The sequence below is a fragment of the Hesperophylax consimilis genome, chromosome 1 (genome assembly GCF_061612785.1).
Source record: "Hesperophylax consimilis isolate HC1 chromosome 1, BYU_Hcon_1.0, whole genome shotgun sequence".
In the NCBI taxonomy this organism is placed as follows: domain Eukaryota; kingdom Metazoa; phylum Arthropoda; class Insecta; order Trichoptera; family Limnephilidae; genus Hesperophylax; species Hesperophylax consimilis.
Window position 1 is genome coordinate 40315525 of NC_142836.1, and position 18763 is coordinate 40334287.

The 18763-nt window shown below is 34.9% G+C and overlaps 2 protein-coding genes across 2 annotated transcripts; one reads left to right on the forward strand and one right to left on the reverse strand.

Moving 5' to 3' along the window:
- Nucleotides 1–448: 448 nt before the first annotated feature.
- Nucleotides 449–7793, reverse strand: LOC149426881 (tubulin alpha chain-like; the record flags this gene model as incomplete). Its single annotated transcript, XM_089631129.1, has 5 exons — nt 449–1243; nt 1332–1460; nt 1652–1824; nt 1905–2133; nt 7773–7793. Coding segments are annotated over 5 exons (1347 nt in total), but the record flags the coding sequence as incomplete, so codon positions are not given.
- Nucleotides 7794–8205: 412 nt separating this feature from the next.
- On the forward strand, nt 8206–11148 carry tap (Basic helix-loop-helix neural transcription factor tap). Its single transcript, XM_089631241.1, has 2 exons — nt 8206–8290; nt 9664–11148. The coding sequence occupies exon 2, from the start codon at nt 9679–9681 to the stop codon at nt 11146–11148; it is 1470 nt and encodes a 489-aa protein (XP_089487367.1). The 5' UTR covers nt 8206–8290; nt 9664–9678.
- The last annotated feature ends 7615 nt before the right edge of the window (nt 11149–18763 follow it).

Below are 18763 nucleotides of genomic sequence, written 5' to 3' on the forward strand. Positions count from 1 at the left end.
AATCGCCTCGTATGAGCGAGGCTTTAGTTAAAAATGTGAATGCACTTTTAAGTATTTCAGTCAAGATATATTCAATATTTAAATTAAATATCACTCCACATCAACCCCTGTGTATTTGCCACTTCTCCGTCTCATACTCAACGAGCAAATCATATTATAAAAGGTTTTGTATGTAGCCATATATTTAATATAAATATATAAACTTTTCTCCCATGATAGAATATTGATTTCGCTCCTGTATTTATGAAAATAAATTAAATTCCTTTTTTAAATGTTTCGAAATTTTATTTTTTACCAATTAAATATGTTAGGTAAAAAAATGACAATGCTTCAAGGACACTTCATTAAATTTAAGGTAGGAATAAAGTATTATTTCATTATAATGACACCGACTAAATAAAATATACATATATATAAAACGCATTATTGTGTTATGATTTTTTTTAAATTAAATTTGCTCTGATTCAGCTTCGCGATAGTCCATTTCCAGGGTTGCCAGATCGTAACGGGCGTCTTTGAAGTCTTCCTCCTCCATTCCCTCCCCGGTGTACCAGTGGACAAATGCTTTCTTGGAGAACAGCAGGTCAAACTTCCTGTCCAAAGCCTCCCATACGGAGCGGATGACTGTGGTGTTGGCCAGCAGCGTGGAGGTGCGCTGGGCGCTCGCCAGGTCGGACCCGGTCACCATCGCCGGTGTGGAGTTGTTGATGGCTATCTTAAAGCCCGTTGGGCACCAATCCACAAACTTGATGTTGGATTTTAGTTTTACGTTGGCGATAGCGGCATTCACATCCTTGGGCATCACATCCCCACGGTACAACAGGCAACAGCCCATGTACTTGCCAGCATTCGGATCACACACCACCATCTGGCTCTCCGGCTCAAACAGCTGCGAGGTTATCTCCGAAACGGTGACCCCTTCATGGAAGGACCGATCTCTAGACATGATGGGCGCGTGTGCCGTCATAGGAAAGTGGATCCGCGGGAATGGCACGAGGTTGGTCTGGAAGTCGGCTAAGTCTGCATTGAGGGTTCCCTCGAACCTCAGTGAAGCCGTGATGGATGATAAGACTACGCTGATCAGTCTGTTGAGGTTGCTGTAGGTCGGCCGCTCTATCTCTAGTCTTTTCTGACAAATCCCATAGATCGCTTCATTATCCATCATGAAGGAGCAATCAGAGTGTGGCAAACAGCCGTGGGTAGACAAGACAGAGTTATATGGCTCCACCACGGCAGAAGACATCTGGAAAACAAGACTTTATTTAATCGCGAAATAATTTCTTCAGATAGTAACCGTGCCATTAATTTTTCTGCTTAATCAAATACAATACCTTTGGCGATGGATAAATCGTTATTTCCAGGGTGCTCTTCTGTTTGAATTCCTCATATAAGGTATTTAGGAAGAGCGTTGTCAGTCCTGATCCTGTACCGCCTCCCAAAGAATGGAACACGAGGAAGCCCTACAAAAAGAACAAAATTACATGAGTCAGCTACCTATTCTCGGCTGTCAGGTCAAAAGGTCAATCCTCCTTCCTTTCTTTTTTGGATGGATTCTCTTTATAACGGATAAAAGAGTCCCATCTGCTCCCGGAAGCTCTTGTGTGATGTTTTATAAATACTTAATACTGCAGAGATGTAATGTATGAAGCACCTGCAGGCTGGAACAGTTGTCTGCTAATTTCCTGATTCGGTCCATCAGAGGAGCGATTATCTGCCGGCCGGTGCTGTACATGCCCCGAGCGAAGTTGTTGGCCGCATCTTCTTTGCCCGCGATCATCTGTTCTGGGTGGTAGAGGTGGCCGTATTCGCCCTTACGCACCTGGTCTGCAAGTGCAAAAGAAACATAGAACTAAAACATCTGTATAGGATATGGCAGATGAGTGATTGGTTGGTGTATGACAAACCGATGACGGTTGGCTCCAAGTCCACCATGACGGTACGCGGCACTAGTCGGCCCGCCTTGGTCTCCGAGAAGAAAGTCTCTCTGGAGCGGCTACTCTGCCCTGGGTTCCCGGCCTGCTCATCATGGAAGCCTCCGTCCCTGTCCACATTGTGCTCTCGGCAGTACAGCTGCCAGCATGCGTCGCCCATCTGCACCCCAGCCTGTCCGAGGTGTACGGAGATACATTCCCTCTGAGAACATGTCAAAAGATTTACATAATAGATTCACTTCAATTGTAAGTTGATGGTTAGCAGCATGCTGAATTATCAATGGATACAATTTTAAAAAGCGGATATTTGAATAATTTTATACCATTATGAATTGTAACGAATCAAAAGAAATTCCACTGTATTAATTTACAAAAGCCACCAAAAATTTTGCACCAAATAAAAAAAAATTAATCAAAAACAAGGATATTACTTTCACATAACAATTTTCCTAATGAACTGAAAATAATTTTATTTAACTCTCTTTTGTTAATTTCATATTTCTTTTTTCATTGTTCTGTATTTTTAAATTCATTCGAATGGTTGTGTTTTCACTATTTTAGCAGGTAAGTACTGTTTCTAGGTTTTCAGTTCTGGAGAATAATGAATGGAGAATAACACATTTCAAACGTTTCACATTATGTCATAAAATTTCAATATTAACACAAAAGACATATGTTGTACTTACGTAACTTTTAACTCGGTATCAATTTATTTTGAATAATCGGAGTAATAAATACTGATGCTGCGATACTGGGAGTCTCTCACACACATTCATTTACCTACACACTTTCACACGTTGCTCGTTATTTCTATGTAAAATATTTATTTTTCAAACAAATCGATATAATTTTGAGAATTTTGTTCAATGCCATTTGTCTATTGATTTTAACTCGTTCGGTTTATCGATTCTTCTGGAATATTTGAACCTCTATTGACTCCTTACTTATCAGCTTATTGGAATGATTATTATCACGATTGATTTATGAACGCCGCGACGGAACTTGTGAGATTATTAATAATTTCAGCTTAATAGCAACTCAAAAACCAGACCGGGAAGATGAAAGGGTTATTTTATTGTATAGTATTGCATTATGCACAACGTTGACTAAATTTACAAAATAAGTTGTTTTAGGGGTTGAGTGTTCAATTCTTCGATTGGGCCGATGTTTTAGATAGCTACCTCCCTATTTCTACAAAACACCCAAGGGGATCTAAGCTCCTGGAGATGTTGAACAATGGCTATTTGGTTTGTTTATGGCATCATAACAATTATTAATGAGTGGGAACGCACAAAGCCAGTGGCCAGTCTGAAAGGAATTGATTAGGAAGGGAACTGGCATTTTGGCGCAGATTGAAGCTTATTGAAGGTGCTGCCAGTTGTAGAGCATGGTGGCCTTATCTGCAGGTACTTGAAACATAACAAGTGTAATGTAAATACGACGGCAAACTAAATATTGCAATAAATGAGAGAAAACAAATAACTATCCATGCTAAAACGACAACGCAAAAACAATTGTGCAAACAAGGACAAAATCCCACAGAGTTCCCCATGGCTTTATTGAAAATACCGTGTTTGCTTAAGCTACTGCTTTTATAATAAATAATGTTTGGTTTATTATACTAAAACGCCATTTAAACACATAGCCAAAACCGGGCTACGGAAAATTAAGCCCTGGCTCGGGAAAACATAGCGTATCAACTATCACCCGTTGACTCGTTCCCCCAAAACCGGCAGATTAATAAGCCAAAGTGATTGCCCAACTTCACCGCCACACTTGCCATCAAACAAACAAAACCACTCTTGATGCCCTTTAATACACCTTTTCAAATTATCCACTACGACATTGTATCAACATATGAACATGGCTGTATGCTTAACCTGGCTGTATTAGCGTTGAGAAATAAGAAGCCAACGTTATCCAGTATGGAGGTAATAGAACCTCCGAAACAAGAAGAATGTTTTTTTTTCAGAAAACTCCTTTCATATTTACAACACCTACCAGACTTTTTTGCGGTTACAATTTTTTCCCTATTCAGTTTAATATCATAAATAACCGCTTCTTATTAAGTTTTGATTATTCGTTAGCTTGGTCTTGTCCTTGAAGAATTCGTATAATTTAATAGCACTCAATCGTATTCATAAAGTAAATGCGTTCCTCTTATAAATCTTACAGATTGCTTTTTAGCAGAAGACAAAAAATCAAAAGCCATGTAGGTACAAACTTGTGAAAATCGTGAATTTCTTAATCTTCAATAAATTAAAGAAAATATGTTATAAGAAAACTGTCTGTTCCCCTAATTCCATTTAAGCACAACGAAATATATAACAATATACAGCAACTTCTCCATCAAAATAATTAAACCACTCTTTAGATTCAGGTGCATGCAAAGATCAGGGCGCAATGACACACGTGTCATTTAGCAAAACTTCTTTTTGTGTTTTAGGATAGTAAGGAGTTCAATAATGACTTTATTACTATATAAGAAAGGGATTTATTTCGTAAAGTGTTTGGAACCGTATTTAAGCAAAGAAGCTTTTACCTAATCTTTATTTGAATAGTAATAAAAATATTTACCCAGGTTTATTTTTATTTGTAAAAAATTCCATGTAGTATCAATATTTGTTTAATAGTAATAAGTAATAAGCCACAAACAAAAAATGTTTCATGTAAGTGTATCAAATCCGCGCTTATGCCGTTGTGAATAATGGATTTGAACCCTTTAGCGAGTTCGCTCCGCAGCGACCGTGCTAAAAGGTTAAAATATGAACTGCGCGGTGTCAGTGCATTTTTACAGTTTAAAAGCTTTCAAAGAGCCAGTTTGTCGAATTAAAATACTGACAATGGGATTAAGGGTTTGTATCGGACCCCAACCTTCCTCCAGAGCCTCTAAAGGGGAGTTTTATTTTCTGATGCACCCCTCCTAGAGTTTGCCAATAAATTTTGGAGAGTTTTTTGAACAAATAAACAGGTACGTGTAGTTGGGTATTATTCATTCATAACCCTTTTATATGAGGGGGTTGAAAGGGTGGAAGGGTGCGAGGACGCGTGTATGGACAGGGTGCACTTAACCATTGAATTTCTTTCCGCTAAACATTTAGCTTTCGCTATACTTTCTGATCAATTTTATACTAAAAAGGATATCGATTTTTATGCATTGTGTTTTTGTTTTCCATTGTGCTCGAATAATATCTTGCGTTAAATGTCTTTTGACAAATTTTCGGTTCGTTTGATGGAAACATAAACGAACAAAGCGTTTTCCGATATCTTTCCGGAACCAATCGAGAAGGCAATTTCTATATCGAAAAGTAATCGATTTCATCTGTCGACAGTAAAAATTCTGACGCCTTTACGCCATTAAAAACATACCGAGGTGAACCTATACAATATAACTCTTCTGGAACAAAATGTGTAGAAAAATCGGGCTAGGGTTAAAAAAATTGCAGATTTCGATAAAATAATGTGTAAACAACATTTTTCGTCTTCTGATATCACTTGGTTTCATCATAACAGTACTTGTACTAACAACTGGTCCTGTACACCATGGTCAATTGATAATACACTTCCCTGATGAAGCTAAAATGCAGCGTAGCCGGAATATCACATCCTTCATACCTGTATTAAAAATTAGCTGTCCAAATATTTAAGTTTTAAAATGTCAAACCACAAATTGATTGATGTCCACGAAAACATTTAAAAAATAATTATTAAATTATTGATGTAAATAATTGGCATTTGGCCACGAAATCCACACTCGAATATCTTTAATCGACAGTGTTTATTCATTGTATTAAAATATTTATCCGTGTTCGATTATGCAATTCAAATTAAGATCAGTGGCAATAAGAGGAGGTAACCAGAAGAAGGTCAGAATTATAATATCGTGAATTTGTGGGCACCCATTTAATAAAGCGGTTTCTTTTATTGGATCTCCGATACATCTATGTGATGTAATCTGAACATAAATAATTGAAGAAATCAAACAACGCTCTTCAAATAAAACAAGTTCACTAAAAAGACTTACTCAAGATAACATTTACATTGCATTTATAGAAATTTCTCAATAGTTAGTAATAGTGTCAGTGAAACAGATACTGACTTTTAACGCGATGATATTTATACATAAAATAATAAACATCCTATTACCGAAATACTTTTCACAGAAAATTATATTAAAGAAGGATAAGAAAGTATAATGAAATTAGGCTACCAAAAAGGACAATACCAATACACAAAACCGTGTACTACGCAAAGAAAGATCGGCGTAGCGTGTTCAATTCCTTGGCTACCTAAGTCCTCCATCACAAAACAAGCAACATTTTCCGCTTACTGTGGTGGTATATAAATATAGTCAGGTTATTTGTAATTTGAGAATATTTGTCTTTCTTTTTAATTAAAAATAAATTATTGAAACCATAAAGTGTGCACCAATTAATAGATTCAAGCTACATATAAAAATATTATAATGCATGTAAAAATTAATTGAATGTTCATAAGTGGATTTCAATATGTTGGTAATTCGTTGGTGATTCCTCCGAAATATGCGGATATTTGATACCCGTACATTTTAAGAATCTCTAGTTGCAAGCATTGAATACGTCTATCCAGAAACTATTAAATGTGCATTTTGAGCACCTAGTGCTGGTTCGTTTTTGAAACTTCAACGTATTATTTAATCGTCCTGAATATTACTAAATGGTATCATGATCTGTCAGTTAGAAGAACAGCAAAATAAACTAACAGCGAATGTTATACCAATGATATTTGATTAATTTTAAGAAACCTGACTTAACGAGTAGGTACTGCGATGCTTTGGAGTAAACTTTAATAATATCTCCACTTTTTGGCAAAACATGATGTAAGAACTACTCTACCAAGGAAAACTCATAATTTCGTTTTATAAAATATCTCTTCATTACAAAATTGCAATGATATTACCGAGAACTCAAAATTTTTGCTTCAGCTATCTCAAAATAATGGCTTATGAACATACAATGTCGGTACTCCAAGTCATCACACTGTTTGTACGTAGATTGCACGTCGTAGAACCATGCTCCACCTATATTATTTTGTAAATTTTAAATCATTCTTAGTTTTATTACCTTAGTAAATATTTTGTTATACGGCAATGCACCACAAAAAAAAATAAATTGGATGAAATTAACGGTAAGTACACAGACGTGAATTTCACGTACCCAATATACGCTGCAAGAATTACATACAGACGAAACTACATTGATAAAATTACATTAAAATATTTTGTGTGCACCACTAATGGTTGCTTCGTCAGGATAAACAAAATATTATGTATGACGAAGAAACCATTGGTTTCGAAACATGTCGATCCTTTTATTTAAATAGTCATGTATAGAAATTATTTTATTTGCATATAATTAAAATGACACCCAAAGTAATTTTACACATATTGGAGATGTTTTTGATAGGTTTAAATTTTAAAGTGCTTAAATAAATTACATTGAGAAAAAAAAAACAAAAGTAAGACTTGTTATGATTAGTTGAGGTTATATTTGTTGACGTGTGTAATATAAAAAGGTGTAATTATCTTTTTTTTTTTTTTTTTATATATTCAATAATATTGTTATTGGGTTTATAAAAACAGTTTATTTTTGAACAAGTTCTGCTGTGTAATTATTAGAACTTGTTCAAAAATAAACTGTTTTTATAAACCCAATAACAATATTATTGAATATATAAAAAATAAAAATTAAAATGGAGTTCTACAAATTAAACTTAATAACAATAAATAAAAAAAAGTGTAATTATCTCTTCATCCATGTGTAATTTCATCAGTGTGTAATGCTGTCAATGTAATATTGATACGCGAAATTCACGAAGGAATTTTAACAGAAATTAACTTTATTTTTATAAACTTTAAAAACTGTACCCCAATGGTCATGGGGTTAAAATAAACTCTGAATATGACAAAAGCAACGCTACTCGTAGCAAGTTACATATTACATGTGTCGCAAGTGGCGGCAATCAGTCCCTACTGTACTAGCTATAAAGCTCTGTATTCAGATTTCAGCCTGCAGGAACAGGCCAAAGTTTGTCCTGATTTGTAGCTATCAAATCACGTGTCGGGTCTGATAAATAGGGTGCATATTGCGCGAGGGAGTTAGTTGTAGGCACGCGCCAGGGTTGTGAGGCGGTCAACCCGCCACGCTCCGCCATCAAATAATACCAACCAACTATTTACCGATCAAATTAGTTACGTTCAATATTAGTGCTTCATTTGTGATTGATGTTAGATTAATTGAATACAAAGCTGGACTTAAACTTATAACTGCTGTGATTAAAACTGTTTGCTGTTATTTTACGAGAGATTTAAAAAAATACATGTAAGTTAATCACATTTTATATTTTGCGAGTTGCGAGTTTAGTGATAAATAAAATAATTAATGTATTTATAGTAAATTATTATGTGACTCCGGTAGCTAAAGGGTTGACCCGGTTGTCTTTGTCGATCCGGAATCTACGCAAGACGCTACGCACGTTAAATATATTTAATATCTACGACCTACGACACGTTTCTTAAGGTTGTCTACAAGCGATACCGCGTACCGTTGTAAAACCTCGTTTTTATTTATATTTCTGTTTACATAACGTAAAGCGCTTAACTGAAGGAGGAAGCACTGTTGTTTTCCCTGTTTCATTCTGTGATTTTACAAAATAGAGATACATCGTATCTAATATTAATTCAAATTATGCTGGTAAAGCGTTCGGGAAACAGATCAAACTAAATTAGTCTTAACTTTGTGAATGTAAATTTAACTGATTCCCACGGGAATTTCACATAGGGTCACAACTTAAGCAAGATGATAAAGTTAAACTTAAGCTAATAAACTTAATACATTTTAACTACGTCAGGCTTATTCCGTATCAGAAGAATTTCATCACAGTCCCTATCCCGACATATTCTTTGAGATAACAGTACTTTTTGTGGAAAATTTAAAGCTGTTTTCCTATTACTATGTGTGTTCTTATAATCATTTCTACTCGGTTTTTAATTTTTTTTTCCATTAGTATTTTCAAAAAAAAAATTAAAGTTTATTATCTGCTACGATTTCGTTTAGACAATATACACTTTTCTCAATTTTTTTGTATAACACAATTTTCAAATGCTTAACTGTTTTTTTATAAATAAGTGTTCATTATTTAAGTGAGAATTGGTAAGGATGCAAGTGATTTCTCCAGATTTTTTTGTTAATATTGCTTTGGTAAAAATTACCAAATTATTACTGTCCACCTGTGTTTTCTCTTCAAATAATAATAAAAATACGAGTATTTTCAATTCCAAAATTTCGCCGCCATTTTTTTTTAAATTATTAGACAGAACATGTTAAATGTGATGTTTTTTCAAGCAAATCGGAATGGAAGGTGGGGAGGGCAGAACTCTGTACAGGTTAGCTTCGTCACGGTTGCCTGCCTAAGCCACCTGACTTCCAACAAATATCTGATTGAATGTAAAAACAAGGGGGAACCTTTGTTATTTTTTATAAAATCTGACAAATAACACCCTTCACAGGTGCTTATGCTTAAAATCACGAATGCATTGTTTCCAGTTCAGATATCTGAAGATAACGAGAAAAAAATCATACTTACCTAACATTCCAAGAATGACATTCGATCTTGATTGTTATTAATGCTAGTAAATTTATAACCCTTGTATCTACTTATATAATATACTAAATGGGACTTTGTTTTGTTATAGATATCAACCTGTACAATGGATCTCAACGACAGCATCTGTTCTTCGGACTCTGGATTCGAGAAGAGCTTTGAAGACGTCTTCCTGCCGAGTTCTTGTGACACAACACCCATCAAACACGTACTCAACTTCTCCGACCACGGAATATCTCTGTCACCTGAAAAGAAAAAACCCACCAGTAGAAAACTCTTCCTGTCAAACGATTCAAACGAAGACTACAGATTGAAAGGACAAGAAAATGTATCATTTACCGAATTTACCGCTGAAATAGGAGCCACCGTTTTGACTTCGTCGCCGTCTAAGAACGCCGGTAAAACAAAGGTAAAGGACGATACTAAACCAAAGAGAAAATATGCCCACGGAAAAAATCGCATCACACGCTCCAGAAGCCCGTCGCACGTCCTGCGGCTGAAGAGAACCAGGCGGATGAAAGCCAACGACAGGGAGAGGAACCGGATGCACATGCTGAATGAGGCCCTCGATAAGCTGAGATGCGTTCTGCCAACCTTTCCGGAAGACACCAAGCTCACCAAGATTGAAACCCTTCGTTTTGCCCACAATTATATTTTTGCTCTGAGCCAAACACTCGATTCATTGGAAAGTATAAACAATGGAGAAAACCTGGTACACAACTTCGAAAACTCAAAGAATTATTCAATCTCCAGAAATAAAAATACCAAAGACGCATTCCAAGAAATGTTCCTGACTCAAAAACGAATAACGGATACAGCAAGCAACATATCTTATAATGAATATGGAGGTGAAATAGATAATGGTAACTACCCTTATCACGGATTCAACCGCAACATTTTTCCCAACGGAGCGAATTTCTGCCAGACGGTCGATGGGATTCTAGTCAATGTGGGCAATGTGACGGTTTCTATTAGCAACAAGGGAGGAAACTGTATAGCCTCGACCACAGGCTGTGGATATATCTCTTCTCCTAGATACCTGCTTGACGACGCAGAAACTAAGAAATACGAAGAAGGACACAGCTACTATCCTAATCAAAGAATCAAATCAGAAATACCGGTAGACCACACATTCGAAAAATTAAAAGAAAACTACCATGACCAAAACACAAATGTATATTCGAATATACTCGACAGTTCGTGCGGTTATGCAAATAGCAGTTATATGAAATTTCCCCAAGTTGACTACTTTGCAGAAAAACCGGGAGACGAAATGCCGGGATTCTGTAAGGAGAAATTTGCAATATTTAAGGATGCATTTGAAACAGCCAGAAGAAGCAAGTTGCCCGCGATGGCAGCTTGTAGCGGTCTGGAATCTCCATACAGTCAAATGTCACAAAGCAACTACGAAACCCAACAATACAGTCACACATACGTGAACGATTCCTACGAACCGAATAATTACTACTCGTACTCTGGGGGGTACCCGCTGTATCCAGATAACAGAGTAGTTACTACTAATGGACCAACGCGGAGGTGGAATGAAGGGGGATCTTATCCGTTAATCTTCCATTAATTTGGGTACATTTACTCTATTCATTACGAAATCCTGTATCTACTACCAAATAAATAAATTTAAATATGTTTTATATGAATAAAGATTTATAAATATTGTGAAAAATTTAAAGTTTTTTTTATATATTATATTACTAGCTGTAATGTGTCCGCCAGGCGTTGCTGTGGTTCAGTCTTTTACCTCTAACAGATGGCGCTGTTCAAAAAAAGCTTGTTTTTACGTGCCACAGGTGACATCTATATAATATAGGTATATAAAAACGTACGAATCGAATGTAACATTAACAAACGAACATTATTTTCATTCATATATATTATGCAAGACCTTATCATTAACGTTATCTGTGAAAGAAGTCTGCCAAAGTTATCTTAAAATCTTTTAAATTATTGATAATTTTTGGTTTTATTTTAACGTAAGTACGCATAATTTTACGACTTGAATATTCAAAATTAATAAGCGCACTTGACACGATTTGCACTATCGACATCTCTGGGCATTCAACTAAATTGATCACAATGTTAAAATTTTACAGCTGCAATATAGATTAGTCGTTTAATTTCCTTACTTGCCTCTGGCTAAGGTCGCGGAGAACTTCTCAACCCACATATTAGATTAAAAAAACCTGTTCTTATTGTTTAGTGCTTAAAATCTTGTGACATTTTCAGTGAAATATTAGTATTTTTGGAAATATCTATACATTATCTTAATTCACTAATAAAATTCGAAATGTTAATTCGTTTAAATATCAGGTTTTACGATTAAATTCAGCCTTGAAAATGATCTGGTAAAATCTATTCTAGAATGGATAAAAATGTGGATCCTGCTTGATTAAAATTGCCATATTTTAATTTATTTTTTTAAGACCGGTAAACAAAATAATAAACTTTTTTTTCCATTTAAATTTTTAACTTTATGAATAAAAGATAGTCTACGTTGAAATAGCTCAGCTTGTGAAGGCTTCTTCGATTAGGTATGTCTCTGGAAGCCCAGGGGAGCAAGTTATTCAAAGCTGTGGTGCGTTATAAAAATCCGTACACCTTTCGCTGCGTCTATTTTCGTTGAAATCTGTAAATCCGTTTTATCATATCAAAATGACAATGCACTCTGTTAGACTATGAAAGAGGTAGTGAGATGGGGGTAGGAACGGCACAGGGGTTGGCACGTGGTACTGCTACATAAACATAATTGAATGCATTATAAATGGTGGACGACTGTTAAGGGTGCATGGTGGCAGTACGGTAATGAGCGCCCCATTGTCTCGCCTCCCCCACGGGGCCTCCACCCTAGCCTACTACCCTAGTGCTTGCCCCTTGCCTACCCTCTACTCGCTCCTGCCCCCTCCGGCTCTACGCATAGCCCAGAGCAAGGTGCAATGCTTGCGCAGCTGTCGCTAGCTCAGATTTTTATGTTTTTCTTTTTTATTGTGTTTCTGACGAAAACGAATGAATATTGATTTGGTTATCCCTCGCAATTAGGACAAGGGCTGTTTGCTCGGAGTTCGGACATCCTAAAAAGTTAACCATCCCACTGCGTTGTTTGGCGGCGGTCTCTGTTTACATGTGTGACAACCGGATCAAATTCCCTCTGAATAGCAAATTGGAATTATCCGCTCTTTATTTGTGTTCGTTTCAGCGGTCGTATTACCCCGGGCGTTATGAAACAATAGCTGCATGGTTTCAAATAATTTTGCAATCCAACCAATAATAATTTGTAAACCGGTGAATTAAATCTCCCTTGTATGCAAACCAAACATTTTTTTTAAACAAGCGTTAGTACATATGTTTGATGATATATTTATCTGAAAGCTGCAAAATATTTTATCAGGAATATGTAATTAAAATTCAGCACCCAGATATATTACAGGAGTTATTTTTAGCCAAGAATTGTAACTAACTTGAAAATTAAATTTTAATTTCTTCCACCTTATTCGCCAGATTTGACTAGATCCCAAATTAAAACAATGATTTGTTACGTGAAAAGATATTTTATAAAAATAATTCATAGACATTGGTACATTGATGCGCTAAATTATAAATATATATATTGAGTATCTTGAGCAGTCCTTCCATTAAAGTGGTCAGAGGCATCGGACTCATAGATAAAAGACCCGAAGTGTGCCGATTGGCGCGGAGCTATGACCAAACTGCACGGAGTATGAAAGCAGCGGAGCCAATGAAAGTTATGCGTTTGAAGTATAGGTAGAAACAGACAGATTTTCGCTCGAATAAAATGGTTCATGTTCGACGGATTGTTGTTTTTATAAGAAAACAGCTGTCATTTTTCTACTAAAAGTACAAGTAAAAGTATTTTGATTAAACATTTCCCACATTCTTCTGATTGGATCCTAGACACCAGCATTTGTGCACGACCGGTTAAAGTGTTACCATTGTTTCTATTACCTATCTATGATTGGACTAGATATACAGATGCAAAGATCTAAATGTACTGATATTGTAAATAAAATCTTTTTGTCTAATACGAGTACTTAGTGTTTACAATTTTGTTTCGGAAACCTGTCAATCAGTCCTTGCGTTGCAAGGTGGATTGCTAAACAAACGCTAAATGCTAAACGATTAACTCAATAGCACGTGTCACACGAGATAGTATCAAGCCACGTGTGCGCCACGCGCTGGTCATTCTTGATTATTATTTAGTTGACATATCCCTACAACACCCGTTTTTCCTGTGTTTGTTGCTCTTGAGAACTATTTTAAAATGAATAAAAAAATAAAAATAAATTATTAAAACGAATCATTCAAGAATTTTACCACGCATAATTTTTGTTGAATAATGAATAGTGATATTATCATCTGCTTTGAAAATTGAACTCATCCACATGGCTATTGATTTGAAAATTAAAGTGAAGACAAAATTTATGAATGATGAAATATTTATAAAATGTCCAATTACTATTTGTTTAACGTATTTATACAGGTCTCCTGGGATAAAATGTTCAAACTTCGGGAGGTGATTCTATCCAACATTAATACTAATCTATGTGATATTACAAGTAAAAAAATATTTAAAAAATTCAAATCTTTAATTTAGTTTTTAGATACAAAATTCTGCGTGTAAAAATATTATTTTTTCGATGGAAAAATATTTTTGAGTTTATTAAAAAAAAACAACGGAATATCGATAAAAGTTATGTGTCTTTTTTCCTGAGGCAGCATAAATGCTATAATTAAAGATAAAATAGGCATATCACTATCATTTTCATCTTGTTCAATATCAAAAAAAGTTATGACAAGAGAGTAGCCGGGTAATCCACAATAGATATTTCAGAAAACATATATTCAATTCTTATGAAAGTCTTTGAATCTCGGGAAACTCAAAGGTCAGGGTTCGGAAAATGTATTGTTAGGTAGAGGCATTTAATATTAGACGACTAACCCCGTTTCAAGTCCTCAAAGGACTTACAAAGGACATCGCTATACCTCTAACTCTAAATCTACCTCTTTACCCATTCTATTCCAGGATCTTGTGAATAATGTGCATTTTTGATCGTTTCAAATGAAGCACCGAAACATTCTCGAAATACGTGAAGGTTTGTGCCTTCTGGATAATGGTATTTGAATTGTCTCTTTTTGGGAGGCGGGTATGGGTACCGCCGCCTCGGCAACCATTCATTGGATAAATAACACCTCTGCCATAAGTCACCCAAGTGATCAGATACGTTTGGTGACTTATCAGGGGTGCCCGGGTTCATGTTGAGATCCTTTGAACACTCCAGTCGGACTCTCTCGCCTTGCACCCCAGAGATGGGTTAAAACGTCATTCTTGGACACACTGACCCCCAGTTTACTAACCACCCCACATTTAATTTTCCTTTTCAGAACTTCCTCTCCTTCTTTTACTTAAAAATACCCTCCACACAGCATCCTCAAAGATGTCATAGGTCCTGAGGGATATTATTTTAGGGCCTCCTGTGTGAACTGAATGTTAAAAAAAACTTCTCTCATCGGCAGTTGATTATCATCAGGCAATCCACACCATTCGGTCTGCTGCCCGGGACAACTCAGTGGAACTGTACTCGTACCAGTCACATAAATGTCGAAGCCATCGGGCGTGGTATCTTCCTCAACTCCCTTCTTCAGTGACCATACTTCCCGTGGATTGTCGGATAGGTAAGGTTGTATTAATTTGTCCCTAGTCATAACGTAATCAAGAAATAATAGTTTTTTCTTTACATATTAATCTCTATTAAAATTAAAATCAGTAAGTATATCGCTCTAGACCTATGGATGTTTTGACATTGCATCTACTTATTTCGCAATTCAAAAGTTTGTTGTCCGCACGTAGTTCCTAGTAAAAATCTCGTCAAATTATTTGTATTCCTGTCAAAAATGGGACTGTAGGCCATTAACGAATGAATACAAAGGTATCAACTTTAAGTAAATTACCAATGTTTTGTCACGATATCCTAACGCATGTTCTTAAAAGTCAACATTTTTGCATTTCGTCATGGTATATATTATTAAGACAAATGCAGGTGGATGAACGAGTGTCTTTGTAAACAGTGAACACTTTATCAGGAAGCGGCTTACAGTCCCGTTTTTACAAGATTATTTATAATTTGAAGAGATTTTCAATAAAGACAGTGGCAATTCAACACACTTCAAGAAACCTCTTGAAAAGTGATATAAAATCTATATCTACAAGCATCGATGCTTGTTCGTGATTATTTGGCCAAAAACAACACCGTAATCATGCCTCAACCACCGTATTGGCTCTCTGCGACTTTTTTCCTATTCCCGAAACTGAAGAGACCAATGAAAGGAAAGCGAATTGATAAGATAATGTCAGAATCGAAGAACAAGCTGATGGCCATACCGAAAAGTGCATTCCAGAAGTGCTTCGGTATTGGAAGAAGCTCTGGCATAAGTGCATTATTTCTGAGGGGGATTACTTTGAAGGGGAGAAAATGGATATTGATGAATAAATAAATATTTTTCGAAAAAATTAGAAATTCACCTTTTCTTTTGAACAAACCTCGTATAATGTAATATCTAAAGTAAATAGGTTACGTTAGGTAGGGACTTTATATCACGAATTCAAAAGTGTGTTGAATTCCCACTGTCATGAGTTTCCATGGAACCCAAAAGTTTATATCTACATTGTAAATGTTTGGTTAATTACTCTGGATTCTGTGCCATACCTACATAGAGAAGATCAGAGAAAGCATAACAACGATCCAATCCGAATTTCAATCAGTGTTTGGTATCGTTTCCGGAAAACTTGCTTCGTCATAATGAAGGCTTTCTTGGCCTTTTCAATACCGACCATTAGGTAGGTACTTCTTTAGATTTAAATAAAATCCTTACGTACATAAATATTTTATTACATATCACCAAATTGAAAAGATAAAAATAATTCATTATTATTTATTGTTTTTGTGTTTAATTCGTAGAACTCCATTTCATTTTTTTATAAATTTAATTTAGATTAAATTTGATAATATTATTATTAAGTTCTGCAAGTGTTTTAGTTTTTTATTATTGTGACAGCTGTTTCGGCTTACAAGGCCATTTTCGAAAATGGCCTTGTAAGCCGAAACAGCTGTCACAATAATAAAAAACTAAAACACTTGCAGAACTTAATAATAATATTATCAAATTTAATCTAAATTAAATTTATAAAAAAAAAAAAAAAAAAAAAAAAAAAAAAAAAAAAAAAAAAAAAATAATAATAATAATAATAATAATTCATTATGTTTTTCTTATTCGGGTTATTTCACACAATTTGAACAATTGTTTTTTTTTGACTATATAAGTTTGGAGGAAATCCATAATTGGTTTTATTTTGGCTAAATAATACTTATGTACAAACTGAAATAAATGTGAACTGTGGATTTGCTGAAAATTAACAAATACATAAGTAATTTGTTAAATTAAAAAAAAAAAAAAAAATAAACAAAAAAATTCACCATATTTCAAAGTTAATATTCAAGTTCTTTGAAAGATCTAATCAAGTTCTCAATCTTGGATAGTGACAGAACTTAAAAATGACATTCATTTCTGCTACTAGTGGTTTCTGTGCTATTTAATAATGCCTAGGTTTTATAAAAATACTATTAGTTTCAGATACTATGACATTTTTTTTCAAACGATATATAATTCCTCTTCTTTAATTTCTTTGAGCCAGGTTTTTTTTTAAATCATTTACATTTTCCGTTTTCTTTTTTTATTGTTGGAAGTGAAATATAGAGATTAGTGGGGCGATATTTTTAGTTCCTTTTTCCATTAGCAGTTTTAAATTTATATATATATTTTTTTAAATAGTACATTACAATTAAATCATTCGCCTCTCATCTCACTGTGGAATTACTGTGTCGAGATATGAAGCTTCACAAATATAGTAAATAAAATAATATAATATTGAAAATATTAACCTTCAAAATAATTTCAAAAATAAATATTGCTGTTATTCAAAATAAAATTACAGCTGGACAGCACGTTTAAAGTTTGCAACAATAACATTCTACAGACTAAATAAATATTACGAGGTACACATTATGTTGGCTTATCCGCCACAATCATAGGGAATTGTAAGAATACCTCATTTTTCGTTATAGTTTCCAAGTAAATATATTGAAAACACATTCTATAGACGAGATAAGTATGCATCCTCTCTAATTGATATTTCGTGGGAAAATTAACCACTAAAGGATCAGTTACATTGATAGTTATGGGTGTCATTTTTTAGTACGTACTTCATATTTCAAAATGTACTTCAGTATATTGTTATAGTAACTATTATAACCCTAACGGTATGGGAAAATTTACAGAACGAAAACATAAACTTTCTCACATAGATTATACCCTGCTAAATACTGTTTAGTAATAGTACTAAAACCTCATAAGTAGTTAATTCGCAAAGTGTCATCAATGCGGATTAAAAAAATATAACACCGAAATATAAGTGGTTAGCAGGGAAGTACCGGGTCCCATAATGTATGGCAAAACCACGCACTTAAAATTCATCGAACTATGTCAACAGAATGCTTAGCCGACGTCGTTTGGTGAATTCCCATGGCGCCCTCTTAGTCACCAGAATTAATTTTATGCTGAATTTTGAAGGACGACTTTTTGTGCAATTGGGGGAGGAATAACCGCCCTTTCATCCACTCTATTCCCCTGGTACAGGGTACACCGAGCCGAGGGACAATGTATTAAATAATTATCATATCATTACGTGAATATCTACAATCTTACACATTATAAAATAAGTCACTAAGGTAAGTCAATAAGGCACTATTTCAACTAAAATATCGATAAGTGCCGATCTATACACTATCGACCATATAGTTATTTTATTTATATGTATAGTAGACTACTGAGTACTGTTTCTCTGAAGAGAAATAATACTCTTTACATACCGACCAATGTCTCAATTTCTCCATAGAATAAAAATGAACTTTAGAAAAGCGATGTGGGCATGTTTCGTGGTTCAAATGTCTCGCCAATCGGTACTTAAATATAAAATATAGAACAGTGTTTAATCAACATTACGAAGTCCAAATGCGATGGCTAGAACCAAAAGTCATTGGCGACATTGGTTTCTATTCAAATCAATCATATATATTACAACCAGATATATTCCCATTGCAATTTCA

Coding starts and splice junctions, on each gene's coding strand:
- tap (XM_089631241.1), top strand. CDS start 9,679: ATGGATCTCAACGACAGCATCTGTTCTTCGGACTCTGGATTCGAGAAG.